This window comes from Spea bombifrons, chromosome 1 (assembly GCF_027358695.1).
Source record: "Spea bombifrons isolate aSpeBom1 chromosome 1, aSpeBom1.2.pri, whole genome shotgun sequence".
In the NCBI taxonomy this organism is placed as follows: Eukaryota; Metazoa; Chordata; class Amphibia; order Anura; family Pelobatidae; genus Spea; species Spea bombifrons.
Window position 1 is genome coordinate 142,214,338 of NC_071087.1, and position 13,017 is coordinate 142,227,354.

Here is a 13,017-nt window from a genome sequence, read left to right on the forward strand (position 1 = left end):
TTCCACGGATAGACATAACAGACCAGGTATTCCCTTTTGAAGAGGATGTAGGATGAATAAAGTCCATACCTGTTGCTTGGCATCCATAAAAGTCACTGACGAGCTGAAAAGCCTGACTGTACCCAAAGTAGATGTTTTCCATTCTCTCAATCCGTATCCGATCGTCGTCTCGTACACTGAAGAGAAACATTACATTCTTGTCAATTTGTAGAAATGGACTTTACAATGTTGCTTTTAAAACAAGGACTGATTTTTAGTCTCTGTCTTTGCAGTACAACAAGCAAGATAAAATATGTTTATTCAAACACGGACATGTTTGGGACAAGCACACAAATGGGGTTTACTCACTAAATGTAGAGTTATTCGTATGGTTTGCGTGACAGCTGTGGTTTCAACACCCTCACGTCACTTTTCATTATGTAGGGACAACACTGTCAGGCTTCACCAGCACAAACGGCTGAGCTGGCCCTGCATAATGTATAATACAATGGGCATGAGACTTAGAATAAGTCTCACTGATTTAACTATACATTACACGGGGTTAGCCAAGCTTTTCCTAAAGCAGGTCATTGGAATTGGTCCCTTATATAGAATAGTGAAATAAGGGAGCTAACACCACAATTAATGAGGAGACGCAAAAGACACAAGACTTTATCTCCTTGTCCATGGTTACATAGGATCCCACACAGAATTTGAGCACAGAAGTCTACACCACTGACTCCTACTAGCAAAGGGCATGCTTGGCCCTGTGTGATGCGTAGTTGATATTGGGCTACTTCCTGATTATTGATTTAGCAATGCATTACGCAAGCCCCCCTTGACACTTCTTGCAGAAAAAGCTCATTGTTTTGTAATGTATGATTAAATCAAGTCAAAACTGTTAACTCTTATTAACTCACAAAGTAATGAATAAATCCCATATATGTTTTCCCTCAGTTATGACTGAAAGACAACAGCAAGGAATAAGCGCAAATACTATTTAAAAGCAGTTGTCTGAAGAATAAATACTGGTGAGTCTGTTACACCATACAGCAGAGACATTATGTTTCTATAAACATTACAGTTCACCTGATAGAATACAATATTAGGTGCTCTATGTAAAAAATCATTATCATGCACAAGGTATAAAAAGTTTTTTTCATATTTCATGTTATAATGCTTTGTCCACGCATTTGACAGGGCCACCCAGGGGAGACGGAAGAACAGCAGGATAGAGGAAGCTAAGCTTCCCGTTAAAAGATCGGAGCCCCTGCGGCCAACGTATGACATACAGCGACAGCACAAGCAGCCGACATCCAGCCTGGAAAGACTGCGGATGACTTGTAGTGCGCCAACGTTTTACAGACTGAACCGCGTAGGTGTCCTATGGGAGACATTTACGAACTACCAGAGAGTTCTACTGCTGGAAGACCTGTCAGATATCTCACATTCTACAATTTACAGTGTCCAACTCCAAATAAACCTGTGTCATTGTGTTTACAGAATAAAAGCAGCTATATATATATATATATATATATATAAAACACTTTCCGCTTATATTTTATTGGGTTGCATGAAGCCTTTGTAAGGTTGGATGGGGGCACGCAGGGCAAGAAATTAATTAGCTAAGGCTGGCTCTGCCACAGGCTGCTGCCGTTCTCCACTTCCACGGTGTGAACTTTTAAACAATTGCACTTATTGGAAAACAAAGAGCCCAAGCAATAGGTGGTTTTTAGTAAATCAATTATGGTTTAGTAAAAGCAAGAATGGCAACAGTTTCCTTTCAAGGCTTCCTTTTTATTATTTCAGATTCTTAACAAAGAATAAAAATAGTGTAGTAACAGCTTAAGTACTACTGTTGTCAGCAGCAATGTCAATTATCCTATCAAAGAAAAATCCCTAATAACGTAGACATTTTTTTTTTCCGTGAAGGACACTGTAAGCACCAAAAGGTTTGCTATGAGCAAACAACATATCGCTATCACATAGGTCGATCACTAGGATATTAAGAAATACGTTTTATAGTTACCTCTAGAGAAAGGTACACACGTTTCATAATAAATTGTCTGTAGATCCTCAATGCGATGAATGCACTGGTTTGTATTGCTCTGCTGAGAATATGCTTGTGTCATAGTGTATAGACCAAATCGCTTGTGTGACTGCTGTGTGGATTCCTGTTTCCAGGGCCAGAATTGGGATGAAGAGGAGGCCCTGGCACTTTAAGGCCTGTGGCTGCCAAATACAGCCAATGCATCTTTTAGGCTCATACATAGAGTTCGACCAGCCGTATCCAGCCGGTGGCCGGACACCACAAAAATGACATATCTGGAAAGTATGGAGATGGTGGGCAGAAGTATTTGTCCGGTGTGTGTCGGATGGACACACAAAGCCTGCCTGTTTCAGTGCCGCTATAAGTCTGATTCATGCAGCACTCTAGCTAATGCACAAAGATTGACTTTACTCAGGAACTGACTTAAAGCTCTTTGTGTGGTCTTACCGTTCAATTTGTTACTATGGTGATAAGACCACTTGTCAAACTCTGCAACAGATAAATTAAAGAAGAATAAATGACAGTTATGCGAAAGTCTCGTTTTCTGCCTTGTTGCATACTTCCACTAACGGTTATAAAGATCTTCAGTCGAAATCTAATACATTAAAGGAAACCTGAGTAAAAAAATAACAGATCATTTTGACACGTATGCCATTTATGTTTTGAAGGGATTCATGTAACACCTATTATCCAGTGTGAAAAAGTAATCACCACCTTTACAGTCTCCACATTGCCTCCTCACAGCCATTCCTCACTCCATTAAAAATCAAGTTGAACAGCCGTGGCACTGGAAGTAAATGGGTTAAATTACCTCTGTAATACACACTAAGATTGAGGAGAGATCTAAGAAGAAATATGGAAATGGGTAAACCTATGAAAAACAATTATCAGGTACCTAGCTGCCCCCATGGGTGTAGGAAAAATGGTTTCTTTCTATAAGACACACGGCTGAGTTTCTTATAGACCAGCATATTAACCCGTTTCGCAGAGTACTATGTCAACATTACAGTTGGGCAGTGGCACACTTTCTATAATAAAACATTTTCATTATCGATAGTAGAATGATCGATTTGCTCGAATATAAGACAAGGTTTTTTCACAGTAAATGCTCTGAAAAATACCCCTCGTCGTATATTTAAGGTAGTTTTATAATCCAACCTCAAATAGAGGTCTGACTATAAGACTAAGATCTCGATCTCGCGCAGAGCTGCAGGGGTCCTGGATCCACCTCTCTGGCAGCCTGCATCTGTGTGATGCACGTAGACAACCTCTGCTCCTATCCGGCACTTCCGCCGGGGCTTCTATGATGGAGTGGCATGACCTTCTGGTGCTCCATCATAGAAGCCCTGGCATAAGTGCCAGGCAGCAGCAGAGGTTGTCTACGTGCATCACACAGATGTCCACCAGCTGCCCCTACTAGATACCAGGCAGTCTAGAGCACAAGGGGCAAGTCTGGGAAGCAGAGTGGCATATCAGGGGGCTATAAGGCATATCTGGTGGTCAGATGTGCATAACCAGGGGGCAATGCATTTTTCTCAATCATAGTTTCTATTAAGTATGAAAAAATAGTTTACATGTGAATATTTACTGGTAAAACATTTTTAGGTATTAAAACCTGGTTTGAAAAATAATCAGCTAATTGATTATGCAAATCATAAGGGGGGTGCCCGACACAAAGAGTTCCCAAGTCTCCCGGAATTCCCTCCCTCTCAATATCCATTGACCGCTTCTGTGTTCTGTCTCCTTTCCCGCAGCTCTACTTCTTCGCTTGCCTTTTCTTTCTTTGTCCGCTTCTCCCTAGTATCAGCTCCATCGGCCAGGCCTCCTGGAGCACTTCTGCAAAGCCAAAGCTCGCACCACATGGACAGCCTCTCCCCGTCACTCCAATCAGTGGAGAGGGTGTGTGCAGAGGCTCCACCCTTTTGGCGTAAGCATTTCCTGAGGCCTGGTCAGCGGAGCTAATACAGGGGAGAGACAGACGAGGAAAGAGGAGCTGCGGAAAAGGAACTAGGGACACGGAAGCATTTGGTGGAGAAGGTAGGGAGACATTGAGAGAGATAGAGAGTGTGAGTGAGTGAGAGCAAAGAAGAGTAAGTAAGAGTGTGAGAAAGAGAGAGTGAGAGCATGAGTGAGCTTGAGAGAGTCTGAGTAAGAGTGAGTATTTTCACAGGATCTGCTTAGGTGCCCAACTTTTTTGGTACACCCCTGCAGTTAGGTTGACATCAGCTGATGGTTATGTGCTCTTAAACATCTTTAATTACCAATAACATGATAGATAATGGTTAGTCCAGAAAGACATTCATCTGCTCAACTCTAAGCTATACAACAAAACAAGTAATTATATTTTAACCTACGAAACAACCCCCCCCCCCCAAAAAAAAACATAACTACTTTATAAACCTTGTACATGTCACATACATATGGATATATTCTTGGATTAACTGCGACATTGTTATGCTTTAATTGTAAATTCTAATCAAGAGAGGAACTATAACTCTATATTTTAGATATAATTAGCTTGCCGGTATAGTTAATATTAAAACCAATATTGATCATTAGCAGGAAAGAACAGCACTTTGTTTACATTACATAAACATATGCAATTTTCTAGCATCATGGATGGGAAAAGAAATAGCTAAAATAAAGATAAAGAAATTGGACTTAAATGAATCTAGTAAAGTGTATAATGTTGTCTGGCCTGCCAGCCTATATCTGCAATTATATTTCCCAAAAAAAAGGGGCTTGTCATACATATATCTATGGGCAATAGTTCTGTTTTATTAATTATGGGGCACCTCACAATATTTATCTGGAATTAAATCAATTTAATGCATCGTTCTAATCCAGACTAGTGACATGTGAAATGTCAAAAATGGCGCTTAAAATGTTTTCCATGATCTGAAGCTCCCTGTGTACTTCCATAATGCCTTCCTCTATTGTGGTAATAAAAAAATGTCAATGTTTGGACCTTTAATGAGTAAAGCTAATAACAAAGACCTAGTTCTCCCCCATTCCCTAGTGGAAAACCTCTACCAGACAACACACATGGGTCCAGGGATCTTCTCAGGGCTTCTGCTTGCCTTTGAAGCACAAGGGTACGTTCTCTCCCGTCAACAGTGTCCACCAGAAAGGGCCATGAACAGCCAGGCTTTGATTTTATGATTTTGTTTTTTGGGGTATTTGCTTTTTTCGTCACAATTCATCAGCATATTGCTCTTCCTGACCCTTATTGCCCTAGACCCAAGAAAAGTGACTTGCTGCCCCTGAGCTAAAAGGGGTCTGTCTCAATTATTTTTATATTTTAGAAACATCAGAAGTATAATATATGCTGACAAACAGAACAGCTCATTGTAACTAGAAAGTCCAGTCAATTACCGCTGCATCTGTTATAAAAGGAAAGAAAAGTATGTACAAAATGAAAAGGTTATTTATACGTTCATTATAAAATGAATCGTTATACAAGAAATTGCTACCTAGACAACAGGGTACGACTGCTTTGTAGCATGAACACTAGGGCTACATCAAAGAATTCTCACCGTGCCCACGGGGTACATATTTTATCATATTATAATACATTTAAATAGTTTATTTACTTACACATAATATTTAAGTAAAACATCCGGATGTTTTAGCGTTAATATAGTGCATCTGGATTACATCAAATAACTGCAAATTAGGCAAGTTAAAATCCAATACATAAGAGTCAGCCATATTGCTTTTAATCAGGTCAGTGAAGTACATTTGTGGGATCTTGTTATTTGTTATGGGAAAGCGCGTATTGATAAATGGTTTTTGTTTCCCGTAGAAAACCTTTAGACTATTACTCGGCTGTGATTTTACCCTCAATTCGTGCAGAAAAAGTAGAGGTCCTTTCAATATTTGATACTTGGGTAGACTGCCCCAACCCACTGATAACAATTCTTTGTGTTTACCTTTAACTATGTTTATTACATTTTAAAATGTGGGTTCCTTGTTTGTGTTACATAGCTGCTGTCATGATTACATTTCTTCTGGGTCCTCTTTCATTCAGTTAAGATAATGCTGTTATCCGGCAGCACCATAAGTATTCCATCTCAGGGGTAAAAATCTGTTAAGCTCCATACAATCTAAGGTCTGCAACCTTCCCACATCATCAGTCGACAATGAGTTTGATCTGGTAAACTCTTCAGATCCCACAACAAATGTCACAGAATGATTAATGGAACATTAACCTACAACAGCACATGGAATCTTGAAAATAAAACCTTGATCTGGAGAAGGATAGTCATATTGTTGGGATACGTTTTAGATTAAAAAGTAAACAAAATAACTTATCCAGATGGCACTGTGATAACATAACAATAGGTTTAATATATAAGAGTAATAAAAAAAATATTTAAATATTAAAATAGATTTGTTTTTTCACCCGCCAAATATATTTTTCAGTACGGTGTCTGTTTGCTTTTTAAAAAAAAGAAAGTATACTGAAAAAATAATACAATGTAAATACAAAAACATTGCCAAGCTTGTGAGTGTCTGGACACAAACCTCTAATCATATAACGTGAAAGCAGAGAGCAGTATTTTTACATGTTAATTATACTGCAGCTTACATTATAGAACAGTAAACACCCACTTGGAAAAAAGTCAACCTCCCACAAAAGTTACAAGAGAATTACAGGCAAGATAACAAATAATCACAACTTTTCAAGAACGGGTAACTTAAAAAGAGCAGAGTTCAGTGCTAAATATTTACAGTTGTTTTAAAACTTATCCTGGTGAACCTGCCACAATTAGTCTGTGTAGCTACAACTGCAGTACGTAATCGTTATGTATATCCAGTAAGGTCCATAAATATTTGGACAGTTTTCATAGGTAGGCTCTGTATGCCTCTGCAATGGAAGATCTGATTGCTGTGTAGACTTTGAGCTTTAATTTGAGGATATGTACATGTAAACTGGGTAAATGGTTTAGGAATTACAGCACTTATATATGTAACCCCCTCCCCTATTTTCAGAGGCTCAAAAGTAATCAGAAATAGTTCTGATTTAGTCAATAGTGTTTATTGATGATATGACTGCTTACAGAAGCCGCAGGACGGCACTTCTCAGTACAGATGGATAATGACCCAAAACATACCGCAAAAGCAACCAAAGAGCTTTTTTAAGCTGACCTCAACCCAACTTAACATGCATTTTGCATCCTTCCTGACACTGAGGGAATTACCTTATTTCTCGGCAATAGGTGTCAGTGAGGGAGGATGATTGCCGCATGTTGTCCTTCCTTTTTGGCATTGTGTTAACACGCACCTGAATGCTCTAGACCAGCAAACTGCTAAAGCATGAGCTTTCATAGAGGTGGTCACACTTGCTGATGCTCAATTAATCAAGGGCATTTGATTAGCAGCACCTGTCTGCTATGTACCATCTTAATTCTTATGAAGCAGTAAGGGCGTACTTCACACATGGCGTCTCCATTTTGGCTTTATTTTTGTTGATTAAATCATAACACGGTGTAATATGTCATGAGTTGTTCATCTGAGGATATATTTACCTAATTTTGAGACCTACTAAGGAACAGATGATTGTTATTATGTCCTGATACATAAAACTATAGAATTCAAAGAGGGTGTACTTTCTTTATCACATGACTGTAAATAGTGTGTGTGTGTATGGTTAGAAAGAAAATTGTAAAAGGCCCACAAGCAAGAAAAAAATGGAAATATGTGAGGAAAATATATAAGCAAGCAAGGTGCAAAAAAGAGATAGGGCAAATAAAGAATATAAGGAAAAAATACAAATAAGCAGAAAGCGAAGAAAAAAAGGAGGGGAAAAGAGCTTGCAAAAGGCACGAAATCCGGAGAAGGGGCCCATCATGTGTAATTGATCTAGGTCCCAAGGCTCCTGAATCTGGCCTTGATCATTTATTTTTTTTAACCCCTGGCTCTGTGAAGCTCCATAACGCATGTAGATAAATCAAAAAGGAGAAGAACAGGCATCTTGGCGACCTAAAGGGACACTCCAGCTATCATATGCACTTCAATGCATATGATAGCTGAGAGGGCTCTTTAAATTTATGTGGTGTTCCCTTTAAAATGCATGGGAGGGTTTCTGCTAACAATTAAATTTATTCCAGATAATCGGTTTAGAACAGAATTGGTGGTTGATAACGAAAAAAGCTATTAAAAAGTAATTAAACCAGCAAAATGTCTTCCTTGCAACACATTTCATTTCAATATAAAAATAGCACCTATGTTTTATATTTACATAGTAGGATCCCATTACAAGCACAGCAAAAGTAAAATGTTTAGGAGTTTGTAAAGCTGCTACACTATAAATAAATGCCAGCAAAGCCCAGAGGACTGTTAGTAATAGACAAATACAGTCAAGGTACCCTCATCTCAGTAATTAAATGGTATCTTTGGTTTATCTTTACTGTACCAGGATATTTGCATTTAACGGCATGCAAAGGGATGACATTAGTTTGGTTTTACCAGAGTATCATTGGAATGCTGCTCAAATAACCAAGACCCCAAACAGAATCCATCACTCCATCTCTCAATACCTGCTTTCTCTGAAATCGAGCATCAAAGCCAAATCATGTACGTTTTTAGCACCACTAAATACCACAGAGCAGTACAGTGGGCAAACAGGATTATAAATTGATTCCTGAATGGTAAGAACGATAGGTAAGGAAGGTAAGCCTAGCCGTAGCATTCAAGGTGGAATGTATGGGGCAAGAAGGTATAAAGGAGACCAGCTAAGACTGAGTTTCAGTGGCCAAGAAGGAGATTAGTGAATAAACAGGACCATTAACTCCATCTTGTGTTGGACAGGGGTGAACGAGAACCATGTTTCTAGTTTAGTGTCCCATGAACCAACAATTAACGTACATTAAATACCTTAATATGCATTATTTAACATGTTAAAATAATCGCATTAGAGGCAGGAAAACAGGCAAACACATGGGGGTAGTCTACAGAATTCCTCCATGCATTTTCAAGGGAGACCAAATGTAGCCAAGAATAATTTTAAAGCAGAGACAGGGCTGGAATAAAATAAAAATCTGCCATTTTAGAAAAAAAAATATATGTATAAATAAATCATAAATAAAAACAAATGCTCCTGCGTTTTCTGTTTCCTTTGGATCTAACACAGTAACAGGGATGTAAGGCAGGTTGAACCTGATTGACTTATAGAAGAAGCTAGCTGGCTGGCTGACTGCACATTTCTTTCTGAACTAAACCTTTTATTTTGTTTCTATTTACCTTAAATTACACCCATCAACGGTGTATTGTGTTTTAATCAAAAGTATATGTTTGTCTGTATTTGAACTGTATTAGAAGAAAACACTTTTCTCACAGTTGCTATAGCTACAGACACATCACCTAGCCGACAAGAAGAAATCCATGTGTATCAAAGCAGAGATATCCACAGAAGTCCTCCAGCATCAGGGAATTCAAAAGTCATATAACGCACTGGCATTTACCATTAACCTCTGGACACCAGACAACACCAGAGCTTAAAGGTGCTGTTCCACCTACTCTTTTTTCAACTTTTTTTTTTTCTCTTAATAAATCCACAAACAATTATATTTCTTTCTCGTATGAGCTCTCCCCTAGTTGGAACTGCACCTTTAAAAATGTGCTTTTATTGCACCCTTTAGCATGTTTCTATGGTGACTGTACTGTAAAATGTATCACTTAAGAAAAACACCTTTTTGAATTTTTCATTTAGATTATATTCAGCATTATCAAAGCTACACAGAATCATTCATGACCTGCTTTTCGGTAACACAAAAATTAAGTGTTCCCTTGAAAAGTTCTGAAAGATACAACATTTTACATGATTAAAAGGGTTATTTTAGGGAGATGATTCTGATGTATTCCTCCATGCATTTGCACAGGGGAAAAATGTGAAAAGGCGACAGTCAGCTACTACATGCGCATGATGATGGCTGAAGTATCCCGTTAATTTCATCACAGAAGAGCTCAGGACAAGCCTTTTCAGGGATATCAGGATTTCCTAAGATAACAGTGAAACAGGTCTTCCACACTAAAACATTTAGTATATTATCAACAATTGGGCACAAGACTGGCACCAAAAAGTCACCATGAAAACTATACAAATGCACTTTAGGCAGGTGTGAATCAAATGCTGTAAAGTAAGAATGCTTTCAAAAATAGACATGTTAATAGTTTATTTTTATAATTTAACAAACTGCAAAGTGAGTGAGCAGGAGAAAAATCTAAATCAAATCAATATTTGGTTTGACTATCCTTTCACTTTTAAAACAGCATCAATTCTTCTAGGTACTCTTGCACAAAGTAGTGGATTTTGTAGGCATATAGTTTGTGTATGATTAAACAATTATACCAAATAGGTCTAATGATCGTCAATTTAATACGTATGTTGAAACATAATCATTCACTGAAACAGAAACTGCTGTGTGGGGGGAATAAACTGGGTGAGGAACATCCAAACTCACTAATAAGGTAAGATTGCTGAATATCAAAAGTCATACGTCGTGGCAAGACAGCAACAAGACGCAGGGTAGTTATATTGTTTCAGCCAGGTCTCTCCCAGGCATCAGATTTATTCTGCGGCATGACAACGACTCCAAACATACAACTAAAGTCATTAAGAACCATCTTCAGTGTAAAGGAGTCCAGGAAGTGATGGTATGGACCCCACAGAGCCCTGATCTCAACATCATCGAGTCTGTTTCTTTCTCTTCATGCAATCCCAGACAAAGGGGCTGCCTAAATCCACAGGAGAACTGTTCACTCACATTATTTGCATAATTTAACAAAATGCGGACTATCGACAAGTCTATTTTTGAAAGCATTCTTACTTTACACCATTTTTCACAACTGAATTAACATTTTGCACAGCATTATATAGCAGTACTTTTTGCTCTCTGAGACTAGTTTGCCCAAAATCAGAAACAAGGTGATACATCGTGGGTTATCTGCCCCCCCCAATACTGAAATTTACAAAATCACCTTAAAGCAGCATTAGTGGAAAATAAAATGTGAAGAAAAAAATAGCTTTAGCTAAAACAGACCCCATATTAGTGCTCCTAATGAAGCATCATGCAAAGACATTTTGGGTTCTGTGAATGGTATTTTATTTTACAGGCTGAGAATACCAATTTATAGGAAAAAATGGCAAAAGAACCCAGAAAAACGAGGTATGGTCAACATTAGGGCAAGAAAATATTCCACTGCACTGCGCACAACATTTCAGCGAAACATTGTCCTTAGCAGTAGCTCGATAAGTCGCACAGATCTCAGGTAGCTGTCTGCTCCCTCATCCCTTTTCTGCATTTATGGTGAGAAAGCACTCACACTGAATGGAAATGCTTTCTATCTCATGAGCTAGCACTGGGACTGGCTGATGGTAGGCATGTGTGCATGCGCACAACTGCACCAAAGACGTATGTGGCTGAACAGATGGATTCATGTAAAGGTGATGGCAGATTCAGCATATCTACCCTTTTTTCTGGTGTGAAGACTTTTAATCATTTGTTGCAAGTTCGATTCAGGATTATGCATATCTATGCATATGATGGCTGGAGCGTCCCTTTAATCGTGTACAATTCTGCCACGTGGCATAAAAACTGTCTTCTTATGTTGCAGCTTTATTAGCATTTTGTGATAGTGGGACAGCACCTGTAAGGCATTTATTTTAATAACTGACTGGTAGAAAAAGTGCTTTTTACTAAAATCATCCTAAAAAGACAAGTTTTGTGTGACAAAAAAGGTCCTAAAGCCGAGTTATCTTACCTGACAGCAGTTATGCTTTTGATCAGACTTGCCGTGCTGTCAGAAATCTCAGAAGGAAGAATGATTTCCACTGGCTGCAAACGTAATATTCTAGTCTCCAACTCGGAGCGTGATTTGGAGTCGTAAAAACTGTCAACTATGACTTCACCTGTAGAAGGCTGAACCGCCTGCACAGAAAGAGAAACCAGCAGGATTTAGAAGAGGATAAGATAACTCAGAACTGGAGCAAATAGAATGAAGCCTATGAATGAAACAGTGAAGAGGAATCAAAAGACTATGTCTTACTCTAAACAACAATGGTGTAGCCCACTGTCTGGGTCAAAGTAAAAATAATTAAACATGGACTCCAGCCCTAGTTTCATGTTAAATGCACTTTGGAGTCCCTTCTAAATGTATTTTACTCCATACAAATCTGCGGAGGTATTCTTTAATGAACTCCTCCCCAGCTGCCTGTACTGCGAGCAGTGATCATACCTCAGTATGCTTCCCGCATTGGCCAATATAATATGCCATATAAATGGAAAAACAACGCAGTGTACCATCTGGCTTGAAGGCCACAATTTGGATGGCAATCCCTTGGTCTATAGATTTTGGACAGTCTTGTTTTACTAAGCTTCTCACGATTTTGCACACCTGCCCTTTTGCTCTCTACACAGTGCTCACTTAGTTATCTTTAGCATAGACTTCAAAAGACTTAGTTTATTGAAAAGCATGTCTGTCATCCCATGACAATTGTGACAGTAATCAGACGTGATCACAGCAAGGCTTACAGTTACATAGCTTATTTTTCCTAATAATTACAGATTAGCTCCTGAAAACAACTGGGAAATAAATACCCTAATCCTACGATTTAAAATGTATTTCTTGCCTGGCCTCTTAATGAGGTTCATAAATCAGGGTTTATCTACCAGAAAGCAGGCGTCTGACCTGCTCTAAGGCCTCCACGTGTGACATTAGCCACATTAGCCTGTTTTGTTTTATCACTGATACAGAGCCATGAACAAAATAAAGAGATGGCAAACTAGCCAACCCAATCGTATACGCAGTGAACGGCAAATTAAATGATAATGTATTCATTATATTTCTCAGTCTGGTTGTCCATAGAAAGTAACTAGGCTGGAGAATGCAAATATTTTCTAGAACAATTCATGTATTATGGGATTAACCAGAGCAGACTATGGTACAGACACAGCCACAGCAAGGCTCCATCAGAATACCCAACA

General features: G+C 38.7%; 1 protein-coding gene across 1 annotated transcript in view; it reads right to left on the bottom strand.

The window, feature by feature from the left end:
• The window catches only part of MSH3 (mutS homolog 3), a 98,598-nt gene that overhangs the window by 78,300 nt on the left and 7,281 nt on the right, over positions 1 to 13,017 (bottom strand). The window contains exons 8-9 of the mRNA XM_053475318.1: positions 11,795 to 11,961; positions 70 to 176 (exon numbers count right to left, since the gene is read on the bottom strand). Of these exons, the coding sequence (XP_053331293.1) occupies positions 70 to 176; positions 11,795 to 11,961 (274 nt within the window). The remainder of the gene's footprint in view (positions 1 to 69; positions 177 to 11,794; positions 11,962 to 13,017) is intronic.